General features: G+C 31.5%; 1 protein-coding gene across 7 annotated transcripts in view; it reads left to right on the forward strand.

Moving 5' to 3' along the window:
- The window catches only part of raskol (Ras GTPase-activating protein raskol), a 758,358-nt gene that overhangs the window by 261,354 nt on the left and 476,492 nt on the right, over positions 1–20,512 (forward strand). For 4 of the 7 annotated variants that reach the window (XM_067050207.1, XM_067050209.1, XM_067050208.1 and 1 more), the window contains exon 2: positions 4,728–4,996. The exons of the other annotated variants lie outside the window; for them this stretch is intronic. In XM_067050207.1, the coding sequence (XP_066906308.1) occupies positions 4,741–4,996 (256 nt within the window). In that variant the 5' untranslated portion in view covers positions 4,728–4,740. The remainder of the gene's footprint in view (positions 1–4,727; positions 4,997–20,512) is intronic. 7 annotated transcript variants of the gene reach the window in all.

A 20,512-nucleotide genomic window follows, 5' to 3' on the forward strand; every position in this document is an offset into this window, starting at 1 on the left:
TAAGATTCGTTTTCAGTAAAAGAGAATAAAGATTTATTTATAATCTTTAAATTTCTTTCTTGAGACTGGCAATTTTTTACTAATTAATTAAAAAAACACTATCCAAATTATAGTCTCAAAACATTTATTTCATTTACACGTCCAACGTTTCGGCCAATTCGGCCATCTTCAGGGACAATCTTAATTTACTATGAGACATATCATTTAACTATTTTAAAAAAAATCCATACAGGCTATTCTGCCCAGGTCAAAACATTTATATCTAATATGTCAAAAATACATTAAAAATCACAGTCAAATTATTTCTCTTTTACCACTCTTTATACACTTTTATTACGAGGTTGTCATAAATGGTCGATGTCGAGATGGCCGAATTGGCCGAAACGTTGGACGTGTAAATTAAATAAATGTTTTGAGACTATAATTTGGATAGTGTTTTTTAATTAATTAGTAGAGAATAAAGATATTTTTAGGTAATTATGTTATCAATTTAATGTTTTTCCAGTTTAATCCACCCTATAACTGATTAAATAATAAATTATTGAATATGTTTGTGACACAATTTTAGAGTAGAAAAAAAAAAGAATTTTGTAAAAATTCTTATACCAAAATTTTTCAACAATAAGTTTTGAATTATTCTTTTAATCTTTGAGCATAGAATTTAATTTAATCCCCTAAATTTTTACCTAGGATAATTTTTAATCAAAATTTGGTTGTTTTTTTTGTGCTCTGACTGGCCGCAATATATACGATAAGAGTTTTTTAAAAGTGTGTTATCTATTTTAAAAGAGCGAAAGATTCTTAGACAAAGTAACTGCTTACATAACATGATATGTTTTTTTTGGTAATCGATTAGAGGCTTTAAAACTTCTTAATTAAGAAAAGAATGACCGAAAAACAATAAATAGATAAAGCCAGTATGTTATCAGGAATCACCTAGATTATTTAGTTAATGTGCATACACGAGTTACACCATAGCTGTGAGTCAACCCTGTGGGTTTTGGAGACCTCCTGGGGTCCACCTAACCTCATAAATTGGGTACCCTTAATTGGGTAAAATCTGGCGGTTGAGCGTGATTCTGACCAAATCACCTCCTTGCACTACCGTTGGTCTAGTAACAGTACTTCCTTCATGGGTTGTAGCGGTACAGATTTTAATTTTTTTTAAAAATATTTTTAAAAGTTTATTAGTTTTTGTCAAGCTCGTTAATAATAACAGAAATGTCTAAGGGTTAGTGGTCATCATTTGAGAATTAAATCTATTGGACGAGCCGTTGTTAAATTAATGAGTATTTGTTGTATTATTATTATGATAGTTGATTTCCGGCATATATATATATATATATATATAAATTCACACACCCATAATCGCGGTGGCTAGATTGGCCAGTTTTGTGGGCGCAAACGAGTGGGTGCTTTGCCATCTGTCGCCCGGCGCCAGTGCACATTACTTCGAGCTGTCAGTCTTTCAGATTTACCTACTTGTCCACTAAATTTACATTTGGGACAGGTCTTTCAGACTATTGATTTTTTTTATTCGAATGCTATTGTGAACGTCAACACTCCTTAACGATTTCAAACAAATATTGCATAACTATCAAGCCATATGTGAACTCGAATGATGTATTGAAGGATAATTTTGAAATCTAATTTTCATTTTCATCGATACTTCTACAACTTTTTTAAATCATTGTGATGATAAATTTAAAGTGTGCTTGTAGTACTTACTACTTAATTCATCGTAGGTCTTGTTCCCTAACAATAAAATAAATAACAATTTATAGGTTTAATTTTACTGCTATTAGAGGACTGGTACATATACATGATTCCTATATATCATCCTATCATATTGCGATAGAATAGCTCTTTGGTAAGGTATTACTAACTCCAAGGGTTCAGATTCGAATCCGGCTGTGGTAGATAATTATTTCTTGTTTCACTGTAGCCGTTAGTCAGCTCGGTGGTTTCGTGAGCCTCCGGGGTCCACCTAGGCTCATAAAGTTGTTACCGTTAAGTTGGTAAAAATCTGGTGGTCTGACAAAATCACCTCCTTGTACAGCCGTTGGTCAAGTAATAGTGCTTTCCTACCCAGTGCTTCCTAACCCTTCATGGGTTGTAGTGGTGCAGATTTAATTTTTTAGTAATATATACATCCTTTGCAGCTGTAAGAAATTATCTGTAACTAACAAACTACCTCTATATAAAGTTTACCTTATACCATTATGTGCACACAGTACATACATGTTGGGTTATGCTACAAGTTATTGTGATGAGAGTACACTCACTCTATATTTTATAAACAATATATAAATAAATTATATAATAGTAGAATAATAATTAGAAAAGAAAATTTACAAAACTGTAGTTAAATGAAATATGACCTATGCTAATAAATACATGCCTACTTTAATTACGATATAAGAAGTCATCTTACCACTAATTTGACTTCATATTCCTTTTTGTAGAGAGAGAAAGTGATAGGGAGTAAAAGATGATTCTTGGACCGTTGAAGATAATAATAATGATTCTAGGAGCGGTAGATGACGGAGCGTGTAACTGACGCTACGGTCGACGGCCGGCAGCAAGTAGAATGAGACCTCGAGAAAGTAGTCAGTTCTGTGGTCTGGTCCCTGCTCTATGAAGATATTTCTGCAAAAAATGTTCGAGTCCGTTTGGTCCGCTAGTGACCCACTCAAGGCAGCGAGTCGGCTGTTATCTCGGCTTCATAGCTATCCTGTGTTCGCTGTCTGTTTTCCTTTGGCGTTTGTCTGATAGTATTATTGTCAAGAGAAATATATTATGAGATACTTTAACAGTATTAAAAAAAAATTAGAAAAACGTAATGATTTAGATTTCTGTGTTACACTAGTTTTATTTTTATTTAGCAACAATTATAATATAAAATAAACTTATATATTGTATATAGAATATACAATAAGTACTTTCTACCTCGCTAAGAAGTTTCCTCACATAACCACTGAGGATTTTTAGAATTTAGAATTAAATAGATGGTTATTTTAATTCATAGTTTGTGGGGGAAAAAATTTATATACACAATATTTATACGGTGTAAATAATCCAACTGTACATAATTCGTGCCATAAATTTAAATATCATTAATTGTATTGCAAAAAATTAATAACTCTCTTCATGACCTGGGTCCTGTTTCATTATAAAGTACATACTAATACTATTGGTCTTATCTTTTGTACGGGTTTCAATTTCACTTACTTATACTTTATTACTTCTACAATACCACTAATACAAAATTATTAGCTCTTGAACTTTGCAGTTTTTATACTTGTATTTATCTACACAAAATGAAAATCTGTACCACTACAAACTATGGGGCAGGATTTTAGTTCTTTGTAAGGAAGTACTGTTTCTTGTGTGTAACAACGGTTACATAATAAGGTGCTTTGTTCAACGCTCAACCGCCAGATTTTCCCCAATTAATGGTACCCACTTTAGAGTGGCTTGGGATACCCCTGAGGGCTCCCGAATCTACAGAGGTTACTCATGACTACAGTAACTGAATAAATAAAATAAATTTATACTCCCTCTTGTACTTTGAACAAATAAGCTTTCATTATGAAAAGAGTTCCTGATATCATTGTGACTGTCATATTTTTGCTGTCTTGTTATTAATCCAATAGATAATCTGATTGTGAAAAGATTCATAGCCAAAGACGGAGAAAGACAGAAAAGGAGAGAAAAAGACAGAAATTTCCTATATTTTTCTTTTTCTTTTTTTCTTGCAGTTACACTATTCCTACTGGGAGAATTAAAGAAAGAGAATTCGATGTTATCAATAGGAAACTTTTTTACTCTTTCTTCAAAGTATTCACACTCTTTGATATACGCTAGCTCTTAAGCTTTTTTGAAATGTCTCGGCTATTTGTCTCATTAGAAGTACTGTATTTTTGATACCATAATAGCAGGAACATCTAGAAAATGTTCCCAGAAGCAGTAATGATTGGAAACGGTTAAAATCATTACATTGTCGATTCTGAAACGATTGATTCCATTCTAGATTAAAAAAAAAAATAAAACAATTTTGCGCTATTATTATTTCATAGATATTGTTTAAATGTTTGCTTTTCACGATATGGAAATAAGTACTCCTTTCAGAAAACAAAGGTGGGGGGAGTGAGGTTGCATAGAAAAAATCTCTCTTATTTTTTCCGAAGTTTCGCAGTTGTCCTTAATGATAGCTGAGAACCGAACTGCTATACCGTTAGAAAGGACATTGCTGCGATATCTTATGAAGCATATCGGTTCCCATAGACCGTTAATTCTTATGTCCTTATCTCTTGTGTCTATTAATTAGGGAACCACTTGGGAAAGGATTTCTTTATTTTCAAAGATATTAAAGATAGTCCACTTTTATAGTTGATTACAGGATGTCTACTTGCTATCTAGTTTCTTTTCTTATAAAACTTATGATTATTGTTTTTATTTTTTTTTAGATTAGATTAGATTACTGTTTTATCTAGGGCGATCAACTTCTTAGTTAGCCATGCCCTTTTTAATTTACTTATTTTCCTGTTTTTTTTTTGTTTTTTTTATTAAATTACACATTTATTTAGAAATTAACCGGTATCTTATTTAATCGATTAAAAGTTAATAAAAACTAAATCGATTACTCATTCTCCGATACCAAGGGATATGCTGCAGTACGCAAAATATGTATCCTTAATCTTAACAATACTCCTTACTCCGATCAGAAGGACTACGGCTATGGAGTGCGGTCGAGGTTGGCGGGACCTCTTCGACGACGACTGGGATTGGTTCGACCAAGACGACGATGAGGAGTTCGAACCATTCTCTGAAGACGATGAAGATCTCTCCGGGTTGGACCTGGCACTCTTTGAACCCGCACAGCTTTCAAGCGGCATGTCTGAATGCTCATGTTGCTCCTGCACCGGCTGTTCTTGCCTTCCGCCACCGCCCAACATGTACATACTTACTGCTATACCGCCGCATCAAACCTATGGTGAGTACATAATTTTTTATATACATATTTATTTTTATATAAGTTGGTTAACAAATTGAAGGAAGAAGAAAAATACTTCCCTTGTTTTGTATAAGAACGTTTTTACTCCATTCATTATTTCTCGTATCATTCAAGAGATGGAAGTGCAGATGTCCTTTTGCGGAAGGTATTATTGGACCTCAACCAATAATTTCAAAAACCCCAAATGTTGAGAAATATGAGATTTGTGAACCTCCTTCAAACTGCTAATTTTTTTGTAAAACAGCATTAACGAGGTTATTAATCTCAATAGTGGTCAGTTTTCCAAAAATGTCATAATATGCTGGAACGATTTAGGAAATTTACATAATTTTTTACCGATTTTGACACTGCTCCGCCTTCTGTAATTTTCAATCTCATGCGTGGGTTGAAATGGTTTTCCTTTTATTTCTTGGTAGTGAGGAAAATTAGGGGGAGGGGGAATGGAAGTAACAGGCTCAGAAAAAAATAAAATAAGGAAAGATAACAGCTGTGTTAAAAGCGAAAAATTGAAGATTATATTCTGCCGTAAAAGAGCTATCTTCTAGTATAGTATCGGGGTACCTTGAAATTTGTAATCATTGGATAATGTTTGCGGAAGGTATGGTCTTTATCCTAGGTATAGTCTAACAACCGTTATTCGTTAAGAAATAGTTCATAAGTAATCATAAAAAACAACAAATGTTAAGGAGTGAATTATTATTATTTATTTTCTTTTTTGCAGTTTTTTAAAATTAAATTTTCGAATTCCTATGCTTATAACTAAAATTAATATGTACGTAACATTAACAAGTTTCCACCAATATTATGAATATTTTATTCTAGTTTTCGTTTGTTTTCTACACAACGTTACGTTTGGGGTTTGCACATTTCATTATGATGTGAAATCGTTTTTAGAACGAAGTATTAAGTTTACTTAATCATATATTATTTATTATTATATATTATACATAATATTCTATATTGTATATATCGAAAATATTGAGGGACCTCGTACAATAGAAATTCAGAAAATTAAAATAAATCGCGAGTATGTATTCTCAAAATCTGTATTTTCAATTACTACACCTCCTAAAACAAATCAAAGCATCTTTCGTAGGAAACCCGAGAAGTTAAAATACTCGATACGTGTGGGTAAGATAAAAAAAATCGTAGGCTGTTGTTTTTTTTTGTATGAGTAGAGTAATGTTATTTAACCCTGTATAATAACGTTTTGTAGCATTATGCAAAAATAACTATGGTCGTATAGGCAGGTATGAATACAAAAAATATTAACTGGAAGATTATTGATTGACCGTGTGTATAAATGAATGGAATATGGTGCAGGTGCGGTCAAAAAAACTCAAATAGTATAATCATTTACTATTTGAGTTTTTTTGACTGCGCTCGTACCATATTCCATTCATTAAAAATATTAACATCTGTTGCCATGAATGGAATAGTATTTAAAACCTTGAGTGTGAATATAGTCATATTCAGGGCTCTGAAGTAAAAATTTATTCGTATTCACAGCTGTGAATACATTCATGAATCTAATTGTATTTAATGATTTTAAATTGTATTAAAATTTTTGGTTAACACGAATGCTCCCCCATTTCTGTTCTAGAAAGACATGAAAAAAAAAAAAGAGAGAAATAAATAAAGAGTTATCTATAGTTTACAAAACCAGTTGTCACTCTCAGACACACATATACACGGGTCGTTGTTTCTATAAGGCCATCTTGCACAATCGTCAAAGGAAATCTACACGGGCAGGATTGCTTTCGAAACACTACTATTTAATAGACAATTTATTGTAGTTTTAATTGAATGGATTATAGGAAGCAGTGGTGTCGTAAGATTTGTCACGTCACATATATTGTGTTTTCTCACTAAGACATAGTGACACTATATGTTACGTCACATAACAAATTACGGCTGTAATAACACTCGTGGGCTACTGCCGTCACTAGAAGGGGGTCTGCAGTGTGGGTGGGCCCTCAGTGCTCTATAGTGTCTACTCAACGGTCTCTGGTTTCTTGGTTTGTAATTCGTGAGCCCTCGAAACACAACAAAAAACATCACATTGTTCTGAAATCTCAATTGTAACTATTAATTGTACCTTGCATAATATAGTTTTTGTTGCATTGCTCGAGAGTTGATTGATTGAAACCTTTAACTAGGCCAGTAGCTGCTAATGTTTTTTAATTGCTTGGAGGAAAAAAATCAGTTTTACTACTTTCACTAAAATAAGTGTGCCAGGGTTGAAACTTGGGAGGATTGATTTGAAAATATTAGAACTTTTTTTTAATTATGATTTTGAAATTCCCGGTATAATGATCATTAATAAAAAAGTCAATGCAGTTCTATCTTTCGGTCGGGCAGTTTACGCATATCTTTTGTGATATACAGAACTTCCAGAAAAATGTTTTCCAATGATTTAAGCTAAATGTTTTTGGAACAATAGACCCTGTTGACTCCTCGGTTGGTAATGTCACTCAAGCTCTTCCACAAATTCCTATTTACTTGATCAAAAATAATAAAATAACTCATTGTTACCACTCTCATAAAACCACTAAGAAGCAGTTCATTATTTTAAAGGTAACCGACAAAATAATTTTCTCAGATATAAAAAAAAAATTATATTTTTATTATTTTTTTATGCTTCAGATTTACTTGGTAGAAAGGAGGAATTCAAAGTTCGGTATCGATATCTGGATTATCTCCCTGACCCAGCGTTTCCTAAACATTTTCCTGGGGCTAAAATAATTTTATGTCACCCTTCTTAGGGTAAGAACTATTCGCTGCACCTTTGTGGAAGAAAAAAAATTACAGTACTATTATAGTTAAAGTAGTTGAATATTTAAAGAGGGAAGAAAATATGCCCTGTATATTTATTATTTTGATTTTTTTCTTATATTTTGAGATAGTGGCATTCGTTATAATTGGTCGATGTACGTCGTCACAGTCTCTCAAAGAGATTATAACACCAAAAACAATTGGTGAGAATCTTCCCTTCTTGTCCTTCCCCAATATAGCAGTTTAACAAAATTTACTCGCGTGGATTACATGGAGCAACATTTTTAAGTTAATTACTTGTACTACCGGTTAATTAATTGTTTGTCGATTTTAATTTTTCTCTTTTCCGCTTTTTCCTTAATTAATTGACATTTTCTATGTTTAAACACTGTGAGTATATTTAATATTATTAAGCATGTTCTCAAACATCTTAGATAGGAAGATGAAACTTACCCTCTGCAAGATTTTATCTCAGAATTTCCTAAGATAACCGACTCTCTGGCTTACAGCCAGATCTATAGAACACCATGGATACTTTAATCTCTGAAGAACTGAAGACTGTATCTCATGTCATTAATCTAACCTTTGATGTTGGCTCTGATCATTCCCTTGGTGTAGACGCAGAGGTAGAAAGACTACGATGGCTCATTCGGATTGGGAGTTATAAGGCATATCTTGACTTCAATCTTTCAAATCTAGGTTCGTTTGAAATCAAAGATGAACTTGGAAAAGCGGAGTTACGCTCATAAAATTAAAATAGTTAGGTTTTCATGTTCAACCTAAATCTATTTTAGAAGTAGAGTTAGGTTTCAGCAATGCAGAGATCTAAAAAAAAAAAAACGAAAATTTCTATACGTGGAATGTGTCTTAATCTTGGAGGTTCGATTCCGAGTATTTTCGAAAACTTATATGGATTATACATAGTGATTTTTTTTTCTGAGTTACCTACTTACCTAGGTTACCTACCTAGACTAGATTCTTGAGCTCAATGATTAGTATGTTGATTGTTTATAAAGTATAAAGTTTGAATACAGAATTTACAGTATTTACTTTGATGTAGGTGGATGGCAAATATTAGTTGCCACGGAAAAATTATTTACAGGGAAAAATTGTCAGGGAGTAAAAATTAAACTACTACAATTTTTACATTAATTTTTTAATTTATATTTTAATTGCAATTAACAAGTTAATTTCATATTTTAAAATGAAACAGATGCTAAATCGAGTACTACCTATGAAGATCGCATAGTAATATCCGAAATATTATTATGAAAATTAGAAGTTAGAACAAACCTTTTCATTTCTATTTAAACTTAACTAATGTTTAATTCTACGTATAGTGAAGTTACTGGATATTGCTCTAGAACGGAACTATCTCTTAATGGACAATTTTTTTGAGGTCCCAGTCAACGAGGTATAAATTGTTTTTACGAACTTACTTGGGAGCATAACTTAATTTAATTTTAATTAACACCTCATTAATTTTATTTTGGGTTCTTTTTATATTATCCCCATAACGGACGCCTCTGTATAACGGATGAAGTCATCTTACATTTCGCAGATGTTCTGATTAAGGAAGTTTCACTATAGGAAGTTTCATCTGCTATACTTTTGCTATTCTGATTCATTATGACCTTTATTTCCGTTTTCCTTAAAGGGAAGTGTCATCCCCAGTTCTGTTGTTTACTTTAATTGCATTTTTTACCAAATTTTGTGACAAAAGATTTTAATATTTTAAAATTCATACTGTACTTAGTCTACCATTAAGAAAATACAAACCAAAATAAACTATGAAGTGAATAAAAATTATTTTTAGTTTGATCGAACTCATATTATATCTAAGTATCATCGATTTTTTAGTTATTTATTAAAATTATTTAATTTTAAATGTACTCGTTTGTTTTATTTTTTTTTTTTTTAAATAAAACTAAAATGGTAGATTTTGGGGCGTGAAAGGTCTAGAAAGTACTCAATGCAATGCCGTTCTAAAAATCATGAAAGGCTTAGCAGTGTTAGGGAAAGGTAGGTTTCCAAACTAGGCTATACTATTATTCCACATGTGGTTTCTTTTTTATTTTTTTAGTTTTATTTATTTATTTTAATTTTATTTTATTTATCAATATTAGTTTAATCCTACACTAGAAATTATGTTGTAAAGTTTGAATAAAGGTGGGCGATTCGTTAAAGTAGGACCTTGTGTAACACCTATATCTTAACATGTACGTTTTAATGAGACAGTGTGTTCCAATTAACTTAAATTATTCTAATGTCTCTCTAACGTATTGATCAGGTTCTAATTAGTACATCTGAAATTTTATTTCCTTGTGAATTCTTGTATAAATAAAAAAAAAAAAAGGTGATATATTATATACAATTTTAGAGATCCGAAATAATTATTTAACTGTCTATATTATATTTAATCAAATAGTTATATATGGTCCAAAACTGTCCGGATGGAATTTGCTACAATTAGAAAAAATAGATTTATAATGTTTGATAACTACGAATAAGTTAGTTATAAAAAGTGGCTTAGATGATGTATCGTTGTTATCTATGCGTAGTTATTAGATGCCCAGGATGATGTAGGCTGAGGACGGAAGCGGATATCACGAACAATAGGAGTTACAAGTTGATAGTAGAAGACATAAGGCAGGTCCAGTCAACTACAATAACCCTTTAGATCTCCAGTCAACCAAAATAGCCCAACTCTTTTCTAAGACATAGACTAAAAGCAAGGCAAAAGAAGTCATAGATATTTTCATTTCACTGACTGAGTTCCAAAATTTTCCATTTAATTGCCAGCCATGGATATGTAATAGGTATTATATCAATGTTGTGGTTACTTAAATAATTTTTATCTGAATTCCTTTGTAATTAAAAAGTAAAACCGTTTCATCAACTTTATATTTTTAAATTTTACAACCGGATAATAAAATTAATTATAAAAAATTAATTGAAATCATTAGTAGTGAACTACTTTATTCATTTTATTTTATTTATTATTTATATACTTGGGTTATTAGATGTAGCTTGAAGTATCTGTGTATCTACTTGAACATGTTATTTGTGAACACACACACACACACACAAACATATATCCCTGAAAATTTAGGAGGTGCTTTAAAAAATAGTAATGAAAAATTAAACACAAAATAATGTGACACAAAAATTGTGAATAATTATTTATGAATATTTATTTTGAGGAACGGTCGAAAACAAGTATCCCAAAATAGTGGAAAAGCTATTAATTATATCCTAACGTTTCGCCTTACATTGCAGGGCTGTATTAGGGCTAATAAACAACATAGAAAAAAATAGAAATTATTATTTTTTTTAGTTTTTGTTGAAGTTTGTATAATATTTCTATCAGTATTAATTTTTTTAATTGTTCTTTAGCCCTGATAAAGCTCTGTAAAATAGGGAAAATCGTTGGTTCTTAATAAATAGTTATTCCACTATTTGTTACTTCTTGTCCATACCGGGACCATCTTCCTTTTATTAATTACACAGGGTCAATCAATGATCTTATAATAGAATAAATTATTTCAGACACATATCAAACCCTACATATTCTTCCTAGTCGGAACTGACATTGCCGGCTAAGCGGGAGAGTCGGTTATTCCGCGTTCTGGGGTGTATAAAAGTATGTTTTTGTTTGTGTATATTTTTTTGTATTATAAAAAATATACACAAATAAAAACATATGTAACAGAAGTATGAATGTCCTTTTGTTTCCATAGTGCCATTTTAAGGAAAACATGCTGAGTTCGCTGAAGGCGTGTTTCACATTAGTAGTGGTTTAGCCCAGGGATGCTGCGAAGTCATTCCCTCGGTGCAGACGTCGACCATGTGGACAGAACCTTGCCACCTTCTAGTTCTTGGTGAAGGAGCGACCGCTTTGTGATCAACAGGTTAGTACAGAGGCCTTCGGTCCATTAAAGATCTTGATGTGCGTTCGCCTATGAACTCCGGAAGAGAGAGAAGCTGAAATTCTTCGCTCTTCGCGCCCTCTGAACGGCGATGTCTCTGACAATTCACTGAAAGAGGGAACAACTCTGCAATTTGTCCAGCGTGGTCTCGAAGAGGTGTCGCAACAACCGGTGCACAGTTGAGCAGATTCGGAAGTATTATAGCCTCGTAGATCTACGTCTTTAGGCGTAAAGAGAGCTGCAGTGTAGTGAGCTTTTTCCGAGAGTTCCCTGACGTGACTAGGGAAGGTGAAATGTCTGACAATGGCCACGCCGAGGTAGAGGATGGATATAAATTTAACTCACCGATTGAGTAAAAATTAAAGTGCAATTTAAAACTTAGAATGTATGAGATAGAATTTAAATACATGATGAACTTTGATTTATTATACTAATATAATATTATTTAAAATAAAAATGTCTTTAGGTACATGATTTATTTAAGTGTACAAACAATTTTTCTGTATTCAGTTGTATTCACAAAGTTAATTATTGCTTTCTCTTTTTAAATTAATTTTTCCTTTATTCATTTATTTATTTTGTAGGTTATTCCGAGGAGTAGGTTAAGCGGGATTTTACAGTAGTTTTTAACATTTTAGGTTTTTATTGAAATTATAAAAGTAATCAATAAAAAATGATTGATGCTTTCATACTTATAAGATACAGCATTACTGGATTAGAAAATATTAATTTTTTCCCTCTGGTTAAGCCAGGAGATTATGGGTTCATCTGCAATCATCCTGTTTTTCTCCTATACATTAAAGAGTCAAGTCCCCCATAGATTATGGCTGATAATGCTTCATGTTCTTTTCTGATTCACGATCTTCTGATCGTTCTTCTGGTTTCAGAGCTGATCCATTTCGGATGGTTTAGCTGCGCTAATTGATTTTTAATGAATAAATCAAAATTGAAGGAATATACGACTCTTACAGAATTTGGAATTCCTGCATTCAATTCAAAAATTTAAAAACAATAGTGCTTAGTTAACTTATTTTCTTAAATGATTTTCTGACATTATTTAGTTAATTAATTTCTTATTTAATTTATGCAGGATCATAATAAATGAATTAAGCACAATTGTTTTAATTTTTACCTGAAGGCCAGAATAGTACGATAGTCAAATTTGTAAAATAGAGAGGTTTAGATGGCGAAACTAATTAATAATAACTTTCAATAAAATCTTCGCCTTGTTTATAATATGATGTTTGTCATGCACATTTTTTTATATCAGTAATTAATGTTATCCAATATTTTTCTTAAATTATATTAATTGTTTTTCCGTTTTACTTGATATGAAATGAAAGTGATCTATGATAACATTGAAGTAATTGAGAGATGATCAGATTAGGTTTGGTGAGCAGTCAAGGGTACATGATTACGTTTAGAGGTCTATGGATTGTTAACTTTCACTCTTGTGAAAATCGAGGAAGTAATTTCTTATATGTTATTAAAATTAATACAATGTTCAATCAATTGAAGTTTGGAATGTCGATTACTAGTAGTCAAGGTTACATGTGTATTTAAAGTAATCTTTTATTAGCATTTCATTAAACAATATTATCTCCATTATCTCCATAACGTTCGCTTTCTTGTCTGCAACTTATAATACTCAAGTGTTTACTATCTTGAATGCTGTTTATAACTGGAGGAACTTGAGAAATGTAATCAAGTGTAAGGATAATGGGGTATGCGTATTATTTTTATTATTGCTGTACAACCCAGCTTTTCCGGGCCATCGCTGGTGAAGCGTTATTATAGTCGGATTAAAAAAAAAATTTTAATAGTAACTTCGTTATTCTGTTCTGTTATGTTTTTCCTTTTTACCACCAACTAAGCGGTGGTAGAAAATCTAGGAATTGATAGGTTAAACGTGATTCTACAATGCAAGTCTCCGCAATCTCCTAATCATAACCCATGGGCAGATTTGCACGTATACCAATTGCCAATATTTATAAATTTTTGGTAACTATGAATGTAACAAATCTCGTTATCCACACGCTTGTTTGTTCTGGAGGGGAAAATATGGTGGTCCTCGGACTTATTGGCGAAGTAAAAAAACCGGTAAAGTATTTGGTAGATGATAAATATTCGTATAAATTGTTAATTCAAATTCGTTCTAGATTGTCACAAGATACTTGTTGATTTAATTACCTGGACATATAATATCTAAATAAGTATTTATATGCTTGGTTGAATAAAAAAAAATAACAAGATTTAAGACAATATATTTATACCCAATTAATAGAATTTAAAAATGTCTAATTATTAGCTACAGTTAATTATTGATTTCCAAGGTTGAGGAAATATTTTGATTAACTAACACATTTGACAAATGTGTTTCAGCACCATAAGATTTTCAACTCCTTCCACCTTAATTCATCATAGTATCAGTTGACCTTTTGCTATCACCCACCGGATGTAATATATGCAAATGAAGAAAAGATAAAAGAAGGTATAAAAACATACACTTTAATAGCTAAACAATACAAAATCAATTGATGAAGTAATAATCAATAGTTAATTATGGATTAACAAAATCAATTGATGAAGAAATAATCAATAGTTAATTATGATGGAGAGCAGAAATATTTGTTTGTTGACTGTTGTAAAACAATACTTACTCGGCGCAAACCTGTGGATGTGGCATCAACGCTTCGCCAAACGCCCTTTAATTTGTGCCTAAAACCGACAATCAATGGGTCGGGTTCAAATTCAGAGAAACTTTTACTAGCCAAGCCAAATTACTTGTACACACACTTGCGCAATAGTTTGACAAATGTGTTTCAGCACCATAAGGTTTTCAACTCCTCCCACCTTCACAGTATCAGTTGACCTTTTGCTATCTACTAGCTGGCACCATTGACCCCTGAATATCATAGATTCGTCACCCACCGGATGTAATGTATGCAAATAAAAAAAAGATAAAAGAAGGTATAAAAACATACACTTTAAAAGCTAAACAATACAAAATCAATTGATGAAGTAATAATCAACAGTTAGTATTAGTTTCCACAGAAAGATTTGCGTGAAGTGTTAGGAGTTTTACAAATTCAAAAAATAATTTATCTACACGTTTACTTCTTAAATTTTCCATTCGGAAATTCCGGAAATAAGTCAGCAAATCGATATGGTCTGTTCTTGACAATACATTTTGACGAAGTCATCATTCATTCATCATAAATATCTTGCTTCAATTTCAATAAAAGTTTAGGTAACTTTCATAGGTAATTAAAGGATGAAAGAGATCCCATTACACCTACTGAATACAAAAATCTTCCAAGATATCCTGTGACCGTTTATGATCTACACTGATGGGGGTCCAAATCCAGCGAGATGGTGATTGTGATTTTCGAAAATAAAAATAAAATAAAATAAACCTGTAGCCCTACTGCCCATTGAGGGGTCAGGGATTCAGTGCTTTGTATGGACGTTTCTTAAATCGTTACACTCCAAGAATATAAAATAAATTGATGTCATAAAGATAGTACACCATTAATTTATTTGATTTTAAGGAAAAATTGTTGTTTAAAAATCATCGAAATATTTAATTTGTTACTTAACTTTTTCTCTCAGCAGTTCAGTCCTTCAACATTGCATTTCTAGACCCAAAAATATTTTAAATGTTGCTTACACTTAAACCTCATAGAACTTTTTAATTTACTGCATTCATATATATATATAAAGTTTCTTTTTTTATTTGATTTCTTTTCACAGCAGAAATTACCTTGGCTGTCTTTTATGATTTATGCTCAGTCTGTAATTCCTGCTCATGACTCAGTAGATAGTCTTAATAATACCAGCATCACGAAGAGCAGCATCATCCACTGTCCTGTGGTTGATGTACGACCTCAAGGCTGCCATTCCTCTCGTTACGTCTCCTTACAGAATTACATTTATTGTTTTTGCTCTTTGTCGTATAACTACTTCTCACTTCCTTTTTTACCTGGATCATTCTGTTCGGTTTTTTTTTTTTCTCCTTTTTTAAGTGAATTTTTTGTTCAATTGTATTTGACAAACGGGAGTTTCCTTCAAACCAAGAAAATATATAGTCAAACTTTAATTCCGCCCAAACGAAAGAAATTTAAATGAATATACAAAGTAAATTTTGAAATTAAAGGTTTACATTTTTATGAATTTGAACAGAACTGAATAGTTTACGGTCAAAAACTTGAACAAACATTTAAGCTAGGCAAGCAACAAGAAAGCTAGCTATTCTCATCTACATTTTGAGAGTGCATTATCTTCCAAAAGTCATTTTAGGGGTTCGAATGTTACGATCAGAGAAACTATTTTTGTGCTATAAATATGTTGAAAATTGAGAATGGAATAATTTTTTTTATATTTAAAAGAATTATATTTGGTCTTAGAAAATGATTAAATTATTAAAAATGGAGTAACTTGTGATTTTTATTTATCATCTCTATAACTCTCTGAGGATCAGGGCCTCCTGCAATCTAGCCCACTAGTCATCTCCGTTACCTCAGCCCTCCAGTTCCGTACACCCAAGATGGACCTCGCATCTTTGGACATCCATCCGTCCATCTTAACCGGGGCCTTCCTATCTCCCTGGGTGTGTATTTTTTTTCCTCGAAGATATTCTGGGGTATCTGATCTGGTGTCATCCTTAAAATTATGTAGTGCCAAATATATTCCTTCAAATTACAAGAAATCAGCTACTTGTTTTCTAGTTCTTGGACTTAAGTCGAGTAATCGTAATTTACTGAAAATCAGAGTCATTATTATTTTCCGGATGTATACTAGAATATCAATATTTAATTACATAGATTTTGTTGGCAAAAAGTTTTTAATGTTAACTAATAAAATAAATTTACTAAGTATGGTATAATATTTTGAAAAAAAAGGAGAAGTTAAGATTATTTTGAACAGTAAGGATTAAATTTGGGTGAAATTCAATGGCTTGGTAGATTCCTAAAACTCAACTCTGTATCTCCAAATATGAGGTTGATGTTTGTTTGTTTCATAGGTTGCAAAGGAGTGTAAAAAATGTTTTATTTTGCAGAACAGTGTAATAAAATAAAAGTACTAAATGGGACTGATCAAATCTGCATTTTCAGTAATCAATTGTTTAATTCAAAATTATTCCGGTAATATTTGTTTAATTATAGACATAGTTTTAAATAGTTATGTACAAGATGTCAGTATACTACCAACAATATCACGGAGGAGATCATAATTCCAAAATTAATAGAAAAGAATCCTTTCCGGGACAACCGTTCCCCAACACCCATAATTAACTCTGGTCTTATCTTACTTCTTAAACATATATTCAAAACCAGTGGAGGAAACTTGAGTTAAAAAATTAGTTAGACTGAATTGGAAATTGGCAATAAAAATACAGAAAGTATTGTGTAGTCAATTTTTTAATTCCAAAATTGGCATTCAATCATTTTTTGCAGTAGTAGAATTTATTTTGTCAAAGGTCAACTAACTATTCATTTAATGAGGATGTAGATTATATCGATTGTATATTGTATTGCTAGTATATTTTACTGATTATAGAACGGAAGTAGGCGATTAAGAAAGCGTCCTAAAATGTATATCTTCCAACAAAAAAAAAAAGATAGTCTCTTGGCGAACTTGGAAAGGAAGCTAACGGTAGGCCTTGAGGCACTCAGTTAAGCTAAGAGACTCGTTTCTCCCGCCTTAGTGAGAAGAAGCCTTCCTAAATTTGGAGCGGTGGGCCCAAACCAACAATATTTTTTTTTGTGATTATAGTTTTCCGAAAATCTTAAACATTTAGTGATTTTTGATTAGATGAGTTTTCCCTGCTGAAACATTCAATCTTCGTACAGACTGACTTACCTTAACCAACAATAGGCTAACCCATATCATCATTTTAATAACAATAATGTGACATAGAAATTGATAAGATGTTATGGCTGCATCTGACATATTCATCAACATTATGAACAGGCTATTTAAAAGTATAAATATGTATGAATTATAAAAGAATTTAAATGTTTTTGTAGATAAACTTGACACCCAATTTTGATTTCCAATGAATTTGTATTATAGTATGAGACTATTATAGTATAGAAATAGGACTGGCTACCTTCTGAGAATTAACTTTTAGAAAAATTTTAATTTGAAAATTAAGTAGAGCTGTGGAATTTCATGCAACTCTATTTTCAAGTTTTTAATTTTCTTTTTATATTTCAGTTTTACTATATTACCACTTTAAATATAAATTTTCTTTATATGAGGAATTTCTTCACTATGAAAATTTGTCTACTGGTCCAGCGTGTCCTCTTATGTGTCTCCTGCCTGTCATTCTCTCCGATGTTCTATCTCATAATTAAACATTCTGATTTAGGTGTTATACCAACCAAATTCTCAAAATATATAAACCTTTCCAACCATCCTAATCCTTGGGTTCAAACCTCATCTAGTTCCACCCATCACTACAACCCACCTAGGAAGTTGAAACGGCAGTTGCCAAGAGACTTATTGTAAAATAAACATGGACAATTGGAGTTATGGCAATGGTCAGATTCTCCACTCAATTGAGTGTTTGCAGCTTGTGCATGTCTTGGCCATTTATCGAGATAGATAAAAGTAATATTAAGTATTTTGGAATCATCATTAATAAATTAATCAATACAAAAATAATAAAAATTATTTAATTATCCCAAATTAAAGCTACAAGTCTTTTAAACAGCAGTAAATAACTAACTATGTTTCGTCAATTTAGGCACCATCAACAAGCATAATGAAAGAGATAATATAACTCGTAGCACATCTCATGTTGGTTATAAAAAACTAACCAAATAGGAATGGGACAGAATTCCTAGAACTATCCTCACATACATTTGTAAATCATGCGACAACAATGATTTTAAGGTCGTACAATCTGTCGTACATCTATCATGAGAAAATAGAAAATCCTAACAATTTTTTCCGGCTATTTTATAGCCATGGAAATGCCGATTTAGCGGCTTACAGAATAGGCACAGAGTACCCAGAGAGGCACAGTATGGTCTATTGGGATAATTATGGTTTTCCCTGCGTCGTCAGTACAATAGGGAAACTTTTCACTGTCAGCCTATCTCGCCACCGAGCGCGGGAATTCTCATAGGCCCTACTGTCGAAAGTTACTTTCTTCAGTTTTCGTCCTGTCCCGAATAGCTAATAATTTAAATGCTCACGAAATGTACTTTTCTTATTTTTCTAAGAGTATACTTACTTTTTTATACGAGCGATAGAGTTATTGTTTATTTAAACCGTGAAAATTATTAATCGGTTGTATTAGGTCTGTCCTAAAAAACATAATGACAAACGAGCTTTCCCCTTATTAATGGATAAGAAAGGAACCTGTTGAATTCACCAGTCATTAATTTTTTTAAAAAATCTTTCTCGTACATTATCCCTGTAGGTAATTTTTTTTTTCTTTTTTTAAATAAACTTTTTTCCAATACTGTTGTCTACGTAACCTTTTTCCGCATATTCCCGCATTTTGATAAATACTGATCACTAGTTCACATAGTAAAACATAGGTTTATACATGGAACACCCAAATTAAAAATTATTTTCCATTTTACTGTTAAAACATGAAAGTTTTTTTTCTTTTCTTTCTAAACTGATTAATAATATAAACTTGTATTTACTTTATAGAATATAAGATTACTCAACGCCGAATAGCGTGAACTGGACCCGGTTAATGTAATTAAGGTTATTTATAATGAGGTGTAGATAGTTGACCGTAGATTAGTAATTGGAGAATATGGTCGGGGGGTGAGGTCAGAAAAAAATATATATTGTTTTTACATACACTTTAATGCTTATTTAAGAAAAAAAAATGTTTTTATACTTATCTATATAACTTTCTTCCCCCCATTATATCATATATCCATTACTCATATATATATAATGTTAATATTCACACTGTTATTCATATATGTCACTTACCCATTGTTTCATATATTTCATTTTCTCCCATATAGTTCAATATGTAGTTTCAAATTGTTTTTCAGTTTATTAGACACTATTTACATACCTTATATTATACGAGTACACTATATATTTCATCTTTCACTGTTATTAATATGCTACTGTCCAATCCCATTGTTATCAATCAACTATTTTGTATTATTCAATTCAATATTTTGTATAATTCCAAATTTGTTAGTATACTATTTCTTTTCAATTTTATGTTTCTCTAAATGATGATTGTTATCTCTTTTGGTTCTATCGCCCTGATTAAGACCTGAAAATCAGGTCGAAACGTCGGCATAAATAAATAATTTATTGTTTATTTATGTGTTTTTTGCTGATCCCACCCCCGATCATCTTCTCCAATTAGGTTATTTAGATTTGGATTTGGGGTGTCATCTCTGGTCTGATGTATGTAGAGAGTGATCGGGTGTATCGATATCGTACCTTCGGTTTCGCTAAGCCTTTCTTACGATCACTATAATTTTTTTTCAGTCTCAGTAGAATGTTGGATCTTTTTATTTACGGGCATTGGGATAAATACTGATGACGATAAGTAAATATTAAATGAGTACAAATAACCTTTCAATTAAAAATTATGTTTCAATTTTTTTAAATAAAACTGTTTAATGAATGATTTTTTTTCTCTTTCTAATGTGTGATTAATACTAATTCATAGTAAAAGTTACAATTTTAGTAATGAAATAGGATATAATAATAAATTTACTTCATATTTAATTCAGTATTGTAAACTTATATTTCAATGACTATATAAATAAATATTAATATAATATGTTAATTT

This window comes from Halyomorpha halys, unplaced genomic scaffold (genome assembly GCF_000696795.3).
Source record: "Halyomorpha halys isolate HHAL.00 unplaced genomic scaffold, Hhal_1.1 Scaffold550.1, whole genome shotgun sequence".
Taxonomy (NCBI): Eukaryota; Metazoa; Arthropoda; class Insecta; order Hemiptera; family Pentatomidae; genus Halyomorpha; species Halyomorpha halys.